Source organism: Paramormyrops kingsleyae, chromosome 14 (genome assembly GCF_048594095.1).
Source record: "Paramormyrops kingsleyae isolate MSU_618 chromosome 14, PKINGS_0.4, whole genome shotgun sequence".
NCBI lineage: Eukaryota > Metazoa > Chordata > Actinopteri > Osteoglossiformes > Mormyridae > Paramormyrops > Paramormyrops kingsleyae.
The window spans coordinates 23,219,571-23,240,151 of NC_132810.1; the positions used below are offsets into that span (position 1 = coordinate 23,219,571).

The window sequence follows — 20,581 nt, forward strand, 5'->3', positions numbered from 1 at the left end:
TTCATAATCCATTATAATGATTGGTATAAGAATTAAGGATGCTATGTACTGCATTATGAATGTATCTATAGTGCATTATAGATGAGGGCTTCATGAAGCACTCATAATGCATAATAAACATGGCCGTGGATGTTGTTAGGTCTGATCACTCGGGGCTATAGGCCCAAGCATTTTAGCCCCGATGCTAATCTTTCTTCAAAAAAACGTCAAACCCCAGATAAATGTGACTAGGCCCCTGATCTTCTCAATAGCTAGAAACAGCTCTGAACATGACTATTGTCACGCCCAGCTCCGTCCAATCCTAATGTGTGCCACGCCCACCTCGTTACCTCCTGTTTCGGCCTGATTGTTCTCACCTGTTGCTCGTTACCCTTAGCTTGTCTTTTGTATTTAGTTCTCGTCAGTCTTCCCCAGACTTGTCATTGATGTTCGCTGTCGTGCTTCCCCGGTCCTGTTTAACTTTAATAAATCCCCGTTGTTACCCGACTTCCTGGCTCCTCTCCCCTGCTTGCCGGTTCGCCGGTGCCCGATCGTGACAGAATGACAAGTCTCTTTAACAAGCTCAGCGCTACCGGGGAGGTTCTCCCCATGGAAGAGGAGGTCATCTGGTGGCCGAACCTGCTTGAGCTCCAAGAGGATCCAGTAGCCCACCCGCTCGTGGACAGATGTTGGGTGCTCCTGAACAGGAGGTTTCATACCGGTGAGGAGCAGCAGCTGGTAGAGGTGAAAGAAAACCTAAGGCTGCTGAGGGAGAGAGCAGCAGTTTGGCTGCCCCACCTGGGGTACGCCGTCTGGGAGCCGCCCCCCGACTCACCGCCTGCCTCCATCCCGGTCTCGAGCAAGACGGCAAAGGCTCCACCCTTAGCCTCCCAGCGAAAGACGACTCTTCCAAAGCGCAAGACTGAGCTTAACGCGGCTTCTGCCGCTCAACCCCCCAGCTCTGGAGAACTGCCTGGGCAACGCACCCAGGGCAAGGACCTGCCCTGGGTCCTAGAGAGCCCCGCCCTTCCTAAGAGGAAGAGTCGCAGGGGAAGTAAGAGAGCCGCCCCGACGCTCTTCCTGGGAGCGTGCTCGCATCTCCCCGCCTGGGAAGACGCCGCTGATGCCGGTAAGCCTCATGTTGAGGAAAAGCCTCAACATGGCGTAATGCTACCGGCCGGCGCGCCCGGACCACGGAGGGATACGTGCCGTGAGAGACGCCATTCCCCGGGTCCCTAAAGCCCTTAACCCCCTGGGGCCTGAGGCCTTTTTTCCACTTTCGAGGTAGTCTGACATGCCTTGACATTTTAAAATATTTCACCTATCTAAAAAACCTTTATCCCAAAGTGATACATTTGCTTTTATTCAGCACAAACTCAGCACCAATAATCTGAGACCTCTTAGAATGTTATTATTCTATTTTTTGTTAAAATCAACTTTAAACATATACTTTTCAAAAACCTATTTTCAGACATGCTGAGAAATTGTAAAAAATCACATTATAGACATTTCTAGGTAAGACTTTTGAGCTCTGAAACTTATAGACACAGGGGTTGGCTAGACATAGGTGAAAGTGACATTCTGAAATTTTATGTAGTTTGATTACTAAAGTGTTAGTACTTTAGAGTGACACTCTTTTTCTCAAAGTCAGTGGCCTTCAAAATGAATATTGATGAGATAGGTGTCCTCACACCTGTAGTAGTTTGCATGCTGTCAATGGCCCATCAGTCTGGAATGTCACTGCACCCCACACCCATCACTTTGGAAAGGCAGTTTGAAATGCAAGAAAAGTAGCAACAATAAAATCCCTTTCACAGTTTATTGGTAGATGGAATGAAAAATGAAAAACTGTTACTATATAAATATAGAAAGCGATAAATATGATGCAGTGACTATTATTAACGCTCTGGGGACGAGGGCATCGTCGACCGCGTATCTTTCTCGTGTATTTCAGTTTATATCTCGCTGAAATCATTATGTAAAATCATGAAAAAAACACTGACTAAATCCGTTATCTGTCTTCTTTTCAAAACTTCCATTGTCAGAAGTATTAAAGTTTTTAAAGTTAGGTTAAAAAAAAAGCGAATCGTGTCACCTTTCTTTGTTTTACTTGTATCGCGAGCGTTTAGGACCGCTCTCAGCGGAAGATCGCTATTCACGTTCTAAATACGCTGCGTTTGAATCGGCGACCACATGATTGCAGGCACACAGGCTTAGCCCACTGAGCCATGAACGCAGGTATGAGCTTCGCTGCTGAAAGTGGCAACACTGGCGCAAAGCTTCAGCGGCAGAGACGTACCCGTGTGCTATATTGTAGCCGATCAGTGTAAACACTACCCAGACATGTGCTCTTGTTTATTTCGGTCACAATGGGCGTATTCACATATTTCTTTACCCAATACTAACTGTCGAATTATCATGTTATTATCATGCGAATAGCGCGATTTGCAAGTGGGTGGGCGATCAGAGCCGTTTCGAGACGCAGACACTTAAGTCAGTCACTCTTGTTCTTTCAATTCGTATCACGAAGCTGTAAAAATATATTTAGTTTCTACCTATATATATTTGAAAAGTAGACCGTCCAAGGTTTCTGAGAGTATTTTTAAAATGTGTATATGACAAAAACTCGCGGAGTTATTTAAACGGTTTTGCGAAATTTCTGTCAGATCCCGCCGGCGGGATCGCCGGCCCCAAGGGGTTAAAGGGGCAGTCCCTGGCTTACCGGCTCCAGACCTGGCTGCTCCGGACCTGCCAGCAGCTCCGGCTGCTGCTTCTACCGCACTTCCCGCGGCAACGCCTGCTGCTGCTGCCGCCGCACTGCCCGCAGCATCGCCTGTCCTGCCTGCGGTCCCTGCAGCTGACGCCGCTCTGCTCACGGCACCACCTGCTGCTGCTGGCCACGTGTCGGCGGCGCCCGCCGAGGCGTCCCCTGCTGGCTGCACGCCCGAGGTGCCCGCAGAGGCGCCCCCTGCTGGCTGCACGCCTGCGGCCCTGCCTGAGGCCGCCTCTCTGCCCGCGGCCCTGCCTGAGGCCGCCTCTCTGCCCGTCCAGCCCTGCTCGTCAGTCCAGCCTGCTCCGGACCCGCCTGCTCCTGACCTGCCTGTTCCTGTCCTGCCTGCAGCTCCAGCTGCACCACCTGCTGCAGCTGCCGCCGCTCTTTATGAGGCGCCCGCTGAGGCACCCCCTGCTGGCCACGTGTCGGCGGCACTTGCCAAGGCGCCCCTTGCTGGCTACGTGTTAGCGGCGCGCGCTGAGATGCCTGCCGAGCCCACGGAGGCGCCCCCTGCTGGTTGCAAGCCCGAGGTGCTCGCTGAGGCGCCCCCTGCTGGCCACGTGTCTGAGGCGCCCGCCGAGGCGCCCCCTCCTGGCCGCACGCCCGCGGCACCGCCTGAGGCCGCCGCTTTTCCCGCGGCACCGCCCGTCCAGCCCGGCTCTCCTGTCCTGCCCGTCCAGCCCGGCTCTCCTGTCCAGCCCGTCCAGCCCGGCTCTTCTGTCCAGCCTGGCTCTTAGGTCCTGCCCGTCCTGACTGCTTCTCCAGTGGCACCGCCTGCGGCCATGCCCGCGGCTCTGGCTGCACCACCTGCGGCCATGCCCGCGGCACCGGCTGCACCGCCTGTTGCCTCTGTAGAGGTCCTGACTCCTGTCCTCCCAGCACTGGCCTAAGTCCCCGAGGAGGTCCCGGACAATCGGACCCCCGCTCCTTTCTCCTCTGAGGAGGAGGAGCTTGAGTGGGACCCCTCGGGGACCTCCCTCATGACTCCCTCACCCTTGCCTCGGCGAGGCCGACACCCCCCAGGACCCCACCTTTCTGTGTCCCGTAAGGGGAGGGGACATAGGCGCCGGGCCCGGGTCCCGCCCGCCCTGCCCCCTGGCTCGCTCGTTCGGCCCCTGGCTGTGCGCGGTCGGGTCGGCAGTCGCCTCCGGGTCCTCCCCCAGTTCCTCGGTGCTGGTCCTCGACCTCACCTCCGGGTCCGTGTCGGCCGCCTCTGGGCCCCCCTACATCGGCGGGACATCGGATGGCTCCTTCGCTGGCTCCGACTTCCCCTCCGCCTGCTCCGGCTTCCCCTTTTGCCTGTCTCCGCCGGTGTTCCCTCCTGCTCCCTCCGTGTCCCCTCCGTCTCTCCCTCGTCCCGTTCCCTTGGCCCCTGTGTGGTTCCCTCCTGCTCCCTTCTCCCCTTCACCTGTGGCCCCTCCGGCCGCTGCCCGTCACCCGCCTGGGCTCCCTCGGGCTCCCCTTTGTCCCCCTACCGTTCCTGTCTGGTCTCCCGTCTGCTCCCCCTCCCTTCATCCCACCTGTTTCTGCTCCTCATCCCTCTGTTCCTCCTCCGTTCACTCCTGGCCCCTTCGTGTCGCTTGTGAGTGTTCCCTCTGTGTCGCCCTTTTCTGTCTGCCTGTCTGCATTCCCCGTCCTTTGTCAGGTCTTGTCTTTCCTCTGGTCCCTGTTCCTGTTCTGTGTCTCCGTCCTGTTTCTTGTGCCCCGTTGATGTCTTGGTTTTTGTCTTTCAGGTCCTGTTCCCTCGTCTCGTCCGTTGCCTCCCCTCGGGCGCGCCTTTTGGGGGGGGTTATGTCACGCCCAGCTCCGTCCGATCCTAATGTGTGCCACGCCCACCTCGTTACCTCCTGTTTTGGCCTGATTGTTCTCACCTGTTGCTCATTACCCTTAGCTTGTCTTTTGTATTTAGTCCTCGTCTGAGTCAGTCTTGCCCAGACTTGTCATTGATGTTCGCTGTCGTGCTTCCCCGGTCCTGTTTAACTTTAATAAATCCCCGTTGTTACCCGACTTCCTGGCTCCTCTCCCCTGCTTGCTGGTTCGCCGGTGCCCGATCGTGACAGCTATAATGTATTATGCCTTTTTAAAAATATGTGTATGTGTGCTGGGGTTGGGACCCAAAATCTCTAGTGATCCCTCTGTGAATAATACAATACGCTTGTATTCAGTACTTAATTTTAGTCATAGGTGTATTACATGAAAAGATTTTCTTCATTTGTTGACTAGGCTTTTTAGATTTAATATAACTCTATGACTAGAATTATTTAAGAGTTAGAAATGATTGATGTATATGACTAGCCACAGGAATGTACTTGTAGAGTTGTGGAGTGATAGTAATTACGATAATCATATTTATTATCAAGGATAAAAATATCTAATGACAACTGGAGTGAAATTCAGCAAGTGATGTGCTGGTTAAGGACGTGTCATTTTGTATTACTTTTAAGTACCATGATCTAAAGGCAATGCCATGTGGTCTTGTGTGCAGAAATGGAACGTGAGTCAAACCAAAATCCGTGTGACATCCACCATACTCTTCATCCTGTTCGGGTGCCTGCTGTTCGTAACCATACCTGCCATCATCTTTAAGCACATTGAGGGTTGGAGTGCGCTTGAGGCCATCTACTTCGTGGTCATCACTTTGACGACCATCGGATTCGGTGATTTTGTTGCTGGTGGGTTGAAATGAGTTCAGTGAAAGCTGTAGCACCCAGTATAATCACTCTTTGTGTACTTAATTTCTGTTTGGAATATAATACAAGGCCTGCTATTCCTCATGAATACTGTTCTTTGGCAATAGATTGAACAATACAATGGCATCACATTGCAACAAAAATGAAGAAGACACTGGTATTGATTCCATTATCTTTTACAATGCTTAAGTGAATGCCAAACAGTCATCATTTATTAACTAAGGCCGTCCAAAAGAACAGAGATGTAATTAGTTTTACTTATGATCAGAATGTAATTAGTTTTAATTTATTCTTAACCACAGGTCAGTGTTCCAAACACAGGAGCAGAGTGTTATAATAAGGTGATTAGAAGTAGAATGCAGATTGGAATGGTGCGATTGCCTTCAACAGAACCGTGGTTTTGTTGTTAGAAAACATGAAATGTGGACTCATTATGTCAGAGACCAGTTTACCTCAAGTCTACAAGTCTGCGTTATGCATTTTTATTGTAAGAGCTGAAAGAAATCTAAAATCAGGTTCCTCCTTAATGACATCTTACAAGGCCTGTTTCCATGGGGGGGCAGGATGGGCTTGGCCCGCCCAGGCTTGATCCACTTCAAGACTAGGTAAATGCCAACCAATCAGAGATATTTACCCAAACATCCCCCACTGGACCCCTCCAGTAAAGTTAATATTTCATCCATTTAGCAAGTCCTTCCTTTCTGTTCTATAGGAGGATCAGAGATTGAATACTTGGACTATTACAAGCCAGCGGTGTGGTTCTGGATTGTGGTCGGTCTTGCCTACTTTGCTGCTGTACTCAGCATGATAGGAGACTGGCTGCGAGTGCTGTCCAAAAAAACAAAGGAAGAGGTAAGAGCATTTCAATTGAACTTGACCTCAAGTACCAGTCAGAAGTCTGGACACACCTACTGAAAATCATTTGTTTTCGAATAAGATAATGACCCTAAGTATGTCTCGAGGTTATGTAATAAGTATTATCTTGTGAACAAGCAAAGAGATGAAGTGCTGTGACAGATGACCTGGCCCCCACAATCCTAAACCCTATAGAGCTGCTTTGGGATGAGTCAAGGTAGCCATCTTGTGCCCAGAACTTGTGGAAACTCCTTCCTGTTGGAGAAGCATTCCAGGTGGCTACATCTGGAAGCTGGTTGAAAGAATGCCAAGAGTCTGCAACGTTGTCATCAAAGCAAAAGGGGGCTATTTTGAATCTAAAATGTTAAGATTTAAGATGGTTTTTACAATGTTTGATATGTATTACTTCTTTGCCTTGAGGCCTTATAGTATAAGGTAAATAACACCACTAAAATAGATACAAATGCATTAAAAGCAAATGTGTCCAGACTTTTGATTCATACTGTACATTAAACCTAAGTGGCATGATGCAGTGCATGTGGTAAAATGTGCATTGTATCATATTTGGTTATGGTCATGACTGCCCTACAGAATCTCATTGAAAACATAACCACTTATCCAGGCTAGGGCTGTGATGAGCCTGAGTCCTATCCCAAGAAACAGGGGACACTCTGGGAAATATAGAAAAAGCAATTCATTCACCAGCAACTTTTTGTACTATAGGTGTGAATCAGAATACAAGGCCACCATGCAATCCACTAAGCCGGTGTTTCCCAACCCAGTCCTCAGGGAACCCCTTACTGTCCACGTTTTTGTTCCCTCCCAGCTCCCAGCCAATCAGGAACACCCGAATACCTGGTACAGGTGCGCTGGGACCTGAGAGGAAGCAAAAACGTGGACTGTCCGGGGTTCCCTGAGGACTGGGTTGGGAAACACTGCACTCTGCCACCACACTGTCCTAAAGACATGTAGACCAGTGTTTCTCAACCCGGTCCCCATCAGAATCCACAAATAGACAATACACATTTTTGTTCCCTCCCAGCTCCCTGCCAGACAGTCTCTTGTCTGGGGCTCCCCCAGGACTGATTTGAGAAACACTGATGTGGACAATATGTATTAACCCTCTGGAGTCTAGGGGTAGGGAAGACACTTTCACTGACTGGTGCATGATCACACATTTCATTCAATATCATAAACTTAATTCATGGCAAATAAATTATTTCTTATATATTTGGCATCTTAATGTTAGTGTACTTTGTAAATATGTCAGATTTATGTGAAGTTTGTAATTTAACATCAAAGTATAGACATTGCAAAATGCAGTTTGGAACACTTGCAGAAACATCATAAAAGTAAATAGTAAGCAATGCTGGCAGTTTGTTTTGATCTCAGATATCTGATCACCAAAGTCTTAGCTACATGAAGATGACTAAATGGTGTAGTTGCAACATTCAGTTGGATTAATAAATAAGAAAAAGCTAATTCATGTCACTATTTCTGGCTCCTTTCATTGAATATGTAACAACTTTCATGTGTATGAATGAGCCATTGACACCTGGCCACGTCCCCAACCCCCTTTTATGGCGCTGATGGGGATGAGAATGTGATTTGAATACACGCTAATGCTGCCATTTAGAATGTGAATAGCGATCTTTGGGTGAGAGCGGTACTACATGCCCCCGATGCAGGTAAAACAAAGTAAGGTGATATGGTTTACTTTTTTACAGATTTAACCTAATTTTAAGAACTTTAATATTGCCGACAATGGACGTTTTGAAAAGAAGACAGATTACGGATTTAGTCAGCGTTTTTTCATGTTTCTATAATAAGATATCAGCGAGTTATGAACTGAAATACACGAGAAAGATACTCGGCATCGCTGACGATGCCGTCAACTCCAGAAGGTTAAACAAAATATTCTGCAGTGAAATTCTTTCAAAAATCCATTCTTAACCTGCAATGTTTTTGTTTGTTTGTTTGTTTGCTTTATGTGGCGCCATGATAATGCAGGAGATTATTTCAAGGTCTAACCATCATCCAATTATCATCTCAATTTATAGATGCTTTGCGTACTGCATTAGTGATGATTGTTGGGGTAATCAAATTTACTGAAGGAAAAAGTATGATTCAGTGGCAATGATCATATTAATACTTGCTAACAGCAAATTAATTTGGTCTTCTTTGCATGCTCCACAAAATATCAGTACATCATTTAAATCTAAGCAATAATGCGACTCTTGAACCGAAAGAGCAGCGTGTATATCTGAAGGGTCCTCCAGTTCTCCAAATCCCTCACCCTATCATAGCGAGAGTGCCTGCATGCCAGGGAGGCTGAGAAGTGTGATCCCCCTATAGTTTGAACATTTCTCCCAGTCCCACAAATTTTGGCCCTTTGCGAGAATCTGGGTGGATTGAGTTCCATGCCTTGCCATTTGGCTTTACTGATGCCCCCATCTAGGGGTGGGCAGTATGGCCAAAATTTTGTGTCAAGACATTTGTATTAGAATCTATATCCACAATATGCATCACATTTTTTTTTGTTTACAAACTAACCACACTGGAATCTATGTAAGAGTGTTCATTGACCAACCACTTCAGTAATGCTGAATTGCAATTCATGCAATAACTCCTTAACATTTATCGTGGAAACAGTTGCAACTAGTCACGATGAATTATCGTCATATCGCCCATCACTACCCCGTCCCTCTGTTTAGGTGGGGGAATTCCGCGCCCACGCAGCAGAATGGACAGCCAATGTGTCAGCCGAGTTCAAGGAGACCCGGCGACGCCTGAGCATCGACATTTATGACAAGTTCCAGAGGGCGGCCTCCATCAAGCGCAAGCTGTCATCTGAGCTGGGGCTCGGTCCTGGGCAGGAGGCACCACTGGGGAAGAGGGTCCCGTCTGTTAGCTTCACCAGCGAAAGGAACCAGGATGTCAAGAATGGCAGCCCATACATGAATGGCCTTCAGCCCGACTGTGTTGACCACAGTGAGATCGCCATCATCGAGCACCTCAAATAAGGGCGCACACTGCGTTCCCTGCCTAGGTGACAACACTGCTCAGAAAATTGCCAGTTCCAACCAATTAACATTATACAGGCAAAGAGGTGTTCACAGTCATAATTCAAGTTTTTTGCACACTATGGGGTCACTTTACACGTGGCCCCAGATGAATTTCCCTGTAGTTTAAACAAAGCTCCCATTGTATTACAGAAGAAGAAACACAAGTGCCTTAAATGTGAAGTCATATTTTAAATTCTTAAACTCTAATGCATGTTTTGATATGTATGCTTGTCTGCTTAAGCTTTTTTGATGAGGACAAGAGCGCACGCAAACTACATAATTTTTTCCAGACTTTTTTTACAGATTTATTTTTTTTTTAATAATAATTTTTGTCACCCATATTTTTTGTTTGTCTTTAAACTATATGGTAATTGTTAATAGCTAGCGGTGAGATTTGAAGGCATGGTTGAAGAATGTTCATGAGATTGATTCCCTTTTATCACTGCTTTTATCTTCAAAATTTTCAGAGCTCAGCAAACACTAAGATAATCGATACTGGTTTCCATTAAAAGAGGGAAAAATATGTGGATTCTTCATCTTTTTTCTTAATATGTATTTTTATATTGCTCTTGTTTTGCTTTTTAATAGTACTTGGTAGAGCTATTCCTTGGCAAATATAGCATGACCCAATATATTGTTGATCCACATCAATGAGTTGTAAATTTTGTTAAACTGCATAATTCTGATGAAAATAGCTCCTTGTTAGAATAAGATAGTCATTGCATGATTTTTATGCAATTGTATATTTTTTTAATATTATGTAAAATCTGTTTTCATGATGACATTAGTAATCTTTTTGGTTTGTTTCATGAAATATATTTTAATACAACTGCAAAAAATTTATATGACTTTAAAAATTATGAATTGTAGGCAGGTATATAGAAAATGGTTGGAAATAATCTGTGACACTAAAAGTCAACAATGCTATGTTTTAATAAATGCAGACAAAATATGAAGAAGTTAATTTGTTCATACTGGTGTCCTACTTTACAAAATAATACATATGTATTTTATTTCGAAGCCTCTATACCAAAACTAAAGATCAGTATGGATTATTCTTCGTCTGAGGCTGCTGGGATTGCTGTACTGTGCGGGAGTGGTGTAGTCGCTGTGTGCACTTGTGTTGTGTTGTGCGCCTGTTGAAGCGGTTGATTTGATTTGAATTATACTGTAAAGTATATTTGAGTGTTTGTGTGCCAGCACGGTTACGTGGGTGGTTGTTGTTTCATTTTTAACTTTTATTTTTACGTGTGTACTTGTCTGTCCTTGTTAATTGACAGCGTGAGTGTTACCGACAACTGCGGGCGCGAGCGGCGTTTCTGTCTGCGTCCTTCGCATCAAACACCCGCGGGTAATATTATCGAACATCGGTAACATTAACTCTAAAAGGACAGTTGCTCCGGAGCTTTGCTCGGTCGCCGGTCGGGGCCGGGAGGACATTTTCCACTTTTTTTCCCGCTCCGGCAGTAGCGTGCTTTGAGAGGGTTCTTTGTGTTTTTTTTGGCCTCCCTAGAGCAACTTCGCTTTAGTTTAGCTAAACGTGGTTCAGCAGGAAGTTAATCTCGGGTAAGTAATTGTTAATTTGGTTATTTTAAAAATTTAATTTAAAGGTTGTTATCGCTGACGCTGCCGGATAATTTATAATAAAGTACCGATTTAACGCAAGTGTTAATTTAGTGTTTTAGTGTACTCGGCACTTTGTTTTAAATATACGTTAATTAGATCAACTAAAAGTTTAAATACTCTATATTAATATACTGGGCTGGGAGTAAAGGACGGGGACATAGTGAGTTAGGTAATTATGGGGCCAGCTCAGTGTTGTGTTTGCAAGATGTTTGCTCTTCTGGATGCTTGCGTCCAGTCGGACTTCGTCTGCGAGCGATGTAGGTTAGTTGACTCACTCATGGTCCAGGTTCGTGACCTAGAGGAGCGACTGGCTCTCATCCAACATAACAATGAGTTAAAGGAGAGAGTTAATACGCCTTCTAGGGAGACTGTGTGTACGTCACAAGTGGGGAGGGGGGAGAATGATGAACAGGTAGGTCGAGAGAGCTGGGTGAACGTAGGTCGTAGACGTAGAAAAGGGCGTACACAATTCACAGAGGCGGCATCACCTGAAGTAACGGTGTCTAACCGCTTTCAGGTGCTTCCAGCTTTAGAGCCGGAAGAGACTGGGGAGGCAGGTGAGCCCTTGGGCACCAAGGAGCCACCTAACCCCAGTAGGAGGGAGGTTGTGGTAGTAGGGGATTCAATTATAAGAGGTGTAGATAGTTATGTGTGGTCGTGGTGCATGTTGGCACCAATGACATAGGAAAGGGCAGGAGGGCTGTTCTGCAAGATAAATTTATAGAAGTCGCGGATAAGCTTAGAAGCAGAACATCCACAGTGGTATTCTCTGGAATACTTCCCGTGCCACGTGCAAGTCAGGCAAAGTTAGCTGAGATAAGGGGATTAAATGCGTGGCTAAAATGGTGGTGTAGGAAAGAGGGGTTCAGGTTTATGGGGCACTGGAAGACCTTCTGGAACAGGTAGGACCTGTTCAAGCCGGACGGGTTGCATCTGAACCATAGGGGAACCAGTGTATTGGGGAGGCGTATGTGCAGAATAGTTGAGGAATGTTTAAACTAGGGACTGGGGGGGCAGGGAGGTCAGTTAAGAATTTATGTGGGGAGGGACGGAAAGCCCAAATAAATATTAAAAGTAGACAATGTAAAAGGCCTACCATTAGTGGTCTGTATTTGAATGCTAGGAGTATTAGAAACAAAATTAATGACTTAGAGGCTTTAATTTCTTCAGACAATTACGACATTATAGGAATAACTGAAACATGGACGAGTGACAATGATGGTGATGAATATAATATGGGTGGTTATGCGTTGTTCCGTAGAGACCGGATAGGCAAGAAGGGAGGTGGTGTTGCAGTATACGTAAAAGAAAACTTGCAGGCAAGGGATCTCACTGATAAAAATAAAAATTCAGAAGCTGTATGGATAAAACTTGATGCTAAAGATTCAAATGGCCTAATTGTCGGGGTTTGTTATAGAGCACCTAATGTAGCTGTTGAGGAAAGCAGAATGTTATATGATATCAGGATTATGAGTAATAAAAATGATGTGGTGGTTATGGGTGATTTTAATTTACCTGGGATACAGTGGGACACAGTCTCTGGCTCTTCTGTAAATGAACTTGAGATGGTGGAATTAGTACAGGATTGTTTTTTTACTCAGTTTGTTAATACTCCTACCAGGGGAGAAGCCCTTCTTGATCTTGTTTTCTGTAATAACCAGGATAGGATTGGAAAATTAGAGGTTTTAGACCCATTGTACGGTAGTGATCATAACATGGTTAAATTCGAGGTTAATTTTAGTGTCCGAAGAGCAAAGTCGAAATTAAAAGTATACAATGTTAGGAAGGCTAACTTTAATGGTATGAGACGGAAATTAGAAACTGTAAACAGTTGAAGAGGCATGGGAATTTTTCAAAAGCACATTGTTGCAAGTGCAAGAGGACTTCATACCTGTTTCCAGCAAAACTAAATCTAGGAAACGACAACCAAGGTGGTTTACTAAGGAAATTAAGAATAAAGTCAGGAGGAAAAGGGCTCTGTTCCACAATTGGAAAATAACTAATGATTTCAAAATTAAGCAGGAGTATCTAAAGCTACAGGCAGAGTTAAAAAATGACATTAGGCTATCCAAGAGGGATGTAGAAAGAAAAATTGCATTGGAGGCTAAGCATGACAGTAAAGGTTTCTTCCAATATTTTAACTCCAAGAGAGCACTAAAAGCTGAAATCACTAATTTGCAGGATAGTAAGGGACTTATAATTGATAATGAAATTGATATAGTAAATGAATTTAATGATTATTTTTCAAGGGTGTTCACAATGGAGAACACAAGTAACTTACCACCAATTAATACGAATACAGCATCGTCTATGACCAATATATGTATAACTGAGGTTGATGTGATACTAAGCCTAGCTAAACTCAAAATAAATAAATCGCAGGGGCCTGATGGCATCTTACCTATAGTCTTAAAAGAGATGAGGGATATTATTAGCCAACCTCTAACTTTAATATTCCAGAAATAGTTATCTGCGGGTGTGATACCATCAGATTGGAAGCATGCTAATATAACACCCATATTCAAAAAAGGGGATAGAAGTAATCCAGCAAACTATAGCCAATCAGTTTAACTAGCATTACTGGAAAAATAATGGAAGCTATAATTCAAGTGAAAATGGTAGATTACCTAGATGCAAATAACATTATAAAGGATAGCCAACATGGATTTAGGAGAGGTAGATCCTGCTTAACGAATCTACTTGAGTTCTTTGAGGAAGCTACAAGTGAAATTGATCACAAAAAGGCCTATGATGTGATTTACTTAGATTTCCAGAAGGCCTTTGATGTTGTCCCCCACAAACGGCTCTTGCTAAAGCTTAAAGCTGCAGGGATTTTAGGAACTGTGGCAGTTTGGATCAAAAACTGGCTAACTGACAGGAAGCAGCGAGTAGTTATTAGAGGCACAATGTCATAGTGGGGTACCGCAGGGTTCAATTTTAGGACCACTATTGTTCCTAATTTTCATTAATGATATTGACACAAATACATACAGTAAACTGGTTAAATTTGCAGACGACACCAAGGTGGGCGGTGTAGCAGATACTGATCTAGCAGCAGAGAGGCTTCAAAGGGATCTGGATTTAATTAGCAAATGGGCTGATACTTGGCAGATGAAATTTAACACAGATAAATGTAAGGTAATCCATGCAGGGAGCAGAAATATAAAGTACAGATATTTTATGGGTTCCACTGAAATAAAGGTAGCTGATTACGAGAAAGATCTCGGTATGTATGTTGATGCTTCCATGTCCCACTCTCGCCAGTGTGGCGAAGCAATAAAAAAGGCCAATAGAATGTTGGGTTATATCTCTAGGTGTGTGGAGTTTAAGTCAAGGGAGGTGATGTTACACTTATATAATTCCTTGGTAAGACCCCACCTAGAATACTGTGTGCAGGTTTGGTCACCATACCTCAAGAAGGACATTGCTGCCTTAGAAAAGGTGCAACGAAGAGCTACGAGAATGATTCCTGGTCTTAGAGGAATGTCTTATGAGGAGAGGTTAGCGGAACTGAATCTGTTTAGCCTTGAGCAAAGGAGACTAAGGGGGGATATGATTCAGGTCTATAAGATTCTAACGGGTCTGGATGCTGTTCAGCCAAATTACTATTTCAATATTAGTCTAAATACTAGAACTCGTGGCCATAAGTGGAAATTAGCGGGAGAACATTTTAAAACAAATTTGAGGAAGCACTTCTTTACACAGCGTGTTGTTAGAGTATGGAATAGTCTTCCTGCTAGTGTAGTGGAAGCTAAAACCATGGGTTCCTTTAAATCAGAGCTAGATAAGATTTTGACAACTCTGAGCTATTAGTTAAGTTCTCCCCAAACAAGCTTGATGGGCCGAATGGCCTCCTCTCGTTTGTAAATTTCTTATGTTCTTATGTCTTCAGATAAAAAGGCAGAAATGTTTCACAAGTATTCTAACTCAAAAAGTCTATATTTAATGGAAGCCCCATATACCTTGCAGCCATTTCTTCTCAGTAGATGTTTTTCTAACTGTTCAAGTCCATCTGCATTTCTCTGAATGAATCGAAGTTTCATGAACTTAAGAACTGAGGAATCAATTTACAATTTACAATTTAAAACTTCATGTTTTTGAACCACCCCACCATGTTAAACCACCCAAGTCTATTTTTGGATTCTGTCTGTTTTATCATAGCATTTTACTATAACTGAATTCTGACAGCTAGTCTAGGTTGCACCTCTATAACTAGGAGAATGCAGATCAGGAATGACATGAAAGAGTAACGTGTTTACTGGTAGCACACAGTTCTGAGTACATTCAGAATAGAAGTAGAAACAGTTCCATAGTATAAGATAGTACAAGACAGGTGTCACGTTCCGTGTGGGCGAGCGGGGAAGCAGGCAAGCTGAGCCGTGATTACGGGTAAAAGCAGGGGTTTATTGGAGGGGACACAGACAGCCACGACAGGACCTGACAAAGGGCAGGAAACACGGACAGACAGACCAGGAAGGGAGACACAGGGGGAACACCGACAGGCGGAACAAAAGGGCCAGGCGTGAACGAAGGAACCAGAGGGGGACGAGGAGCAGAGACAGGAGGGACAAAGGGACGAGGAGCAGACAAGGGAGGCCAGACGGGAACGGACGGGGGACAAAGGGGAGCCCGAGGGAGCCAAGACGGGCAACGGGTGGCAGCCGGAGGGGCTGCAGGTGACAGGGAGGCAGGAGGGGAACACGCAGGGGGCAAGGAAACAGGCCGAGGGACAAACGAAGGGGACAAGGAGGGAGTCGGAGGGGACACCAGCGAAGGCAAGGAGGAGGGGGAAGCCGCAGCAGGCGACGGCGCAGCCACAACCGGCAAAGGCGCCGTCCATCCACACGCCGGAGCAGGGGGACCCGCAGGCGACCAACGCGGAGCGGGAGGCGGGACCGAGGCCAGGCGACGGGGTTTCGGAGGGGGACCCGGAGGCCCCTGGGACCTCCTCAGGGACAGGGGCCTCAGGCGGTGCCATCTCAGGCACAGCAGGGGCCACGGGAGCTGCGGGATAGCATCCAATACTGCCCTGATTCCTACATATTCCAGGTGGCCACCCTGGAATTTGGAGGCTGGAGGAGATGGTGGCTGCGCAGCTGTGGTGATCCCCGCGGGCTGCTGAATCGGGAGCGGCTCCTCCCGACATTCAGCGGGGAGAGAGGCTGCGGGGAGAAAGCAAGCCCCCAAGCAGACAGCACACGGCAACAAACTGTAAACATCAATGACAGATCTGGGAAACAAAGGAAGACGCGGACTAATATATACAAGACTAGCCAAAAGGAACAGGACATAGGTGATCACAATCGGGAATTAACACGAGGTAACGAGGGGGGCGTGGCACACATGAGGATCGAACGCGCCGGCCATGACAATAGTTGTATGCTGTATTTTTTTACTGCAGTTTATTGGGTTGTACATAATCAATCTGGACCCCCTGAAAAAATGTCACCTCTCCCCCCTGCCACATTTTACGTATAATTTTGCACATAGTTTATGTATTCCAGGACCCCTGTCATGTGCTGGATCCCCTGAATTTTCCACGGTATCCATGCCCTAGAAATCTATAACAATTTCCTAAGCTGGGTTAAATGATAGTGGTAGTAATGCTATATGGTAGTGGTAGTATGGTAGTAATGCTATGGGAATGGTAGTAATGCTATGGTAGTGGTAGTATGGTAGTAATGCTATGGTAGTGTGACATAAAAACAACTGCCTGAGAGATCTTCCAGAATATCTCCCAAATTAATGCCCCCACCCCAACTCTGCTTCCAGAAAAACAAGAAAAACAAATGGAGAAATGTACCCAACAACAACAGAAATGGTCTGCTAGAGCTGGGGTGGAAACCTCTCAGCACTCTGAACCCACCTGGGTGCCTGAAGAAAGAGAACATAGATGCTAACATTCCAGTCTGGAACCCTTATAGAACTTCATGGGATGGTGTGAAAACCTCTGTACTTGTCCAAAGTTTGGACATGTCAAGCCGCCTACAAAGGAGAGTGATAGATAGTGTCACATCACATGACCTGGCCAACTGACCTAAACGCAGTATAGATGGTTTGGGAAGAGTCTGACCAGAGAGTGAAGGAATGCGGCCAATGAGTGCTCAGCATATTTGGAACCTTCTATAGGATAGCAGGGAAAGCATCCCAGGAGGCCACTTCATGAAACTGGTGTAGAGGAGAAAGTAGGGTCAGCCAGTCCTTGGGGTTAAGGATCCAGTGGTGGGAAATAACTTCTTGGTTTGAGAATACATATTTTAAATAATCATGGAAAGTTTTGAATATATTTGAAAATGCTAGAGTAAAAGTGCAGCAAAGCATGTTTTCAAAAAACACACTAGCAAGCATTTATGAATACCACATGAATACCACTAGAAATTTGCATCCATGATTTATTATAGTTATATATTTCGCTTTGCAGCATGCAACACACAATTGACAAACTGGAAATGATGTGTTGTTTCCATTCTATAAATACAAAAATAAAACATCTCCAAAGCTTATACTTGCGGAAAACGATAACAAAAGCACAACATACATATTTTTTTATTGCATTTCAGCTTTATTAAATAAAATCATTGGATGGATTTTAGTAATATGAATTGCAAAAGTTGAACAGATAAAAGTACCTATACTATTCTGCCATACTGGGAATGACACCTGCCTTGTTTTTATTATGATAAGTTCTGACATTTTTACCATAGACATGGTATTAAAAAATATAGCCTACAGTCTTGTGTATGAAAAGCTGGCTCTGAAATGGTTGATGTATTTACTATCATGTGTTTATGACAGTTATTTAAATAATATTTTCATCAGTATTATAAACTATTAATTGTAGGACTCCTTTGTAGTGTTAGCATACATTTTACATGTTTAATGTGTATTATTTAATCAGTTAGATTAATACAGCTGTAAGAAAATGGTACTGAAAATATTTTCAACAACTGCACTAAATTCAAATTATATCCCTGAGCAGGCTATGTAAATTGTAAATGAAAAGTATGATTCCTCAGTTCTTAATTTTGAAATGTGCTGTTCATTTACTGACAGAAGCTGCAGCATGCTTTTGATTCTGGGAGGTGTCACTCGGGCAGAAGCGTCCCCAAGCTTTTTATGAACCATGGAAGACTCAGCAGAAAAAGATTAGCCCTAACCGTTCAGGGCCAAGGACAGAGATGCATCAGCGGCAGAGCTGTGGTCTTTGGCTAACTCCTACTTACAACCTGAGAACTTGGTGTCAATGGGGAAACAAGCTTGTTCATTTGTGACATTCAGCCCCTTTGTACAGTGAAAATAACCAAATTGAAGTGCCTTTAGGTCAGATAATTAAAGCTGTAGTAATGGGGAATTCTGCAAAATTATAATTGTTGCAGTGTATCCCAGTACTGGTCAACTCATTAGGCAACATAGGCAGCCACCTAGGGCGGCATCTTCTGAGGGGGCCTCGACTTAGTGCCATCATCCCCCATCAACTTCACTCACCAGTTGGAGGGGGGGGGTTAGTGAAGTTGAGCTCCACTTGAGCTTCAAGTGCACTGCTGAAAGCTTGCAAACCAGTATTTATACACATACATGTGTACACATACAACGTGTGGTATGGCAAGGTAGCCAAGGTATGCCTATGAGGCATCAGGGTAGATCCTTGTGTTGAGCTGCAAGATGTCCCATCAACAAGCTGCTGTTAAATCTCTCTATTTCCTCCACTATAAATATGTAGACAAACAGGCAGAATCGGAATTAGTATCATTTTATTTGCTAAGTCCAAAAAGTACAAGGAATATGTTTTGGTGCATGTGTCTACATGAAGTATGCAGTTAAACATGCAATCAAGACAAATATACAACAAAAAAAATAATAATAATAGAATAAGACTCCAGGAGCATGTCCTGCCCATCTTGCCTAGGTGGCCCTCCCATCTCCTCTCAAACATAACCCTGATGATCCACCCCTGTTTCTTCTTGTCTCTTGTTAGTCTTTGTATTTAAGTACCCATTTCTCTCATCAGCCCCAGCCCGATCATTGATGTCACTCCTCATGTCTGCCTGTGTCCTTCCCTGTACTAACATTCTCATTTTGACTCCTTGCAGTCTTGTTTGTTTCCCTGTTTCCGTTTTTGTTCAAATAAAGCCCCTTTTTGTTCTCCTAATGCCTGAACTTTGGTTTTAAGTCACAACACTTTGAACAGGTTCTGTGTGTCAGCAGGTCAATGGGTAGTTCTGGGATAATGGGATAGAAAAAGTCTTTCATTCAAAGCTTCATTTTTTTTTTATTCTAGCGATTCGTGACCAGACATCAAACACTTGTCAATCTAGATATGCACAGTAAGCATCACGTTTCAAGGTACAGCCAGGCATGATTTTTTTTTTTTAATTCAGACAGTGCAAATATTTTTGTCTGACCTTTAATGTCCTCCAACAGGATTCAAGATTTAAAATAGCCACACATTATTCTTTCATGTAAACATGCCACCCCGTGAGCTGATAAATGTTATGATGACCTTTGCAGCCCCCAGCTGGACTCAGTTTACTAACGTTAAAAAAAGGCTTAATGTAATACTTAGGTGTTTCTCAATATGTGTACTTGACCAAACTCATGTACCCATTTTATGTCATCTTCCATTGCTGAAAACCAGTTCAGAGAAGTACAGAGGATGGTTAAAAAAAATCCCTGGATATTGTTCGTGCCCCACCCCAAATATCAAGGATCCATTGGTTCCCTCCTCCCCAAACGAGACCAATCACATAATTCATCATGCCCCCAAGTTTGTTCTTGGAAGACAAGTTGGCAAGTATGATCTTTACGTTCTTGCTGTTGAGAAACACCCCTTATCTAGCATTCATGGAAGTCAGTTATTGTTCTACAACATTGAAGGAAATATGAAAGCTGTAAAAATTAAGAAATGCCATTCTTAGTTCTAAACAATACAAAAGAAATGTAAAATCAGCTTATTCTCCCAAAGAAGTTTTTGCTGCTATATTTTAGCCAGACCATTAGCTAAGCCAAAATTTCCCAACCCGGTCCCAGGGACCCCCAGACGGTCCACATGTTTACTCCCTCCCCACTACCTACCCTGGAGGGGGCAAAAACATGGACCTTCTGCTACCTACCCTGGAGGGAGCAAAAACATGGACTGTCTGAGGGTCCCCATGGACCAGGTTGGGAAACTGTGATCTAGACCAGAAACTGAATTTATGCTTCAGATGTCTATTAGCAGGCTTTTCTTTAAACATACTGTTCTTTTCATTTCCCTGGTAGGGCAGAAATGTGCTGAACGTAGCTGGCAATTGATAACTAGGCACCTAATGTGTCCTTTCTAACAGCAATCAAAGATAGCTTGTTACCATAGCATGCTCTGTTAATTTATTTAAACCCCAGTGAATGTCAGCACAATAATTCATTAGATAATGTCTCCAGGGTAGTGTGTTTGAGTCTTCTCTCAATCTAAACTGGTTCCTGTAATTTTGTTTGTATTGTTCCCAAAATGCACTGGAGTCCTGAGTAGGGTGTTCCCTACATTGCTGTGACTATGACTGTGCATGGAACATTGCAAAGTTGCAGTGCAATTCATAGTCAGGGGGTGTCCAGTGACT

At 44.6% G+C, this 20,581-nt stretch overlaps 1 protein-coding gene across 3 annotated transcripts in view; it reads left to right on the plus strand.

Annotated features, from left to right (window-relative positions):
- The window catches only part of kcnk2a (potassium channel, subfamily K, member 2a), a 30,530-nt gene extending 20,209 nt beyond the window's left edge, over nucleotides 1–10,321 (plus strand). For all 3 annotated transcript variants that reach the window (XM_072698857.1, XM_023839889.2, XM_023839890.2), the window contains 3 exons: nucleotides 5,238–5,424; nucleotides 6,155–6,294; nucleotides 9,012–10,321. In XM_072698857.1, coding sequence (XP_072554958.1) covers nucleotides 5,238–5,424; nucleotides 6,155–6,294; nucleotides 9,012–9,320 — 636 coding nt within the window. In that variant the 3' untranslated portion in view covers nucleotides 9,321–10,321. The remainder of the gene's footprint in view (nucleotides 1–5,237; nucleotides 5,425–6,154; nucleotides 6,295–9,011) is intronic.
- The last annotated feature ends 10,260 nt before the right edge of the window (nucleotides 10,322–20,581 follow it).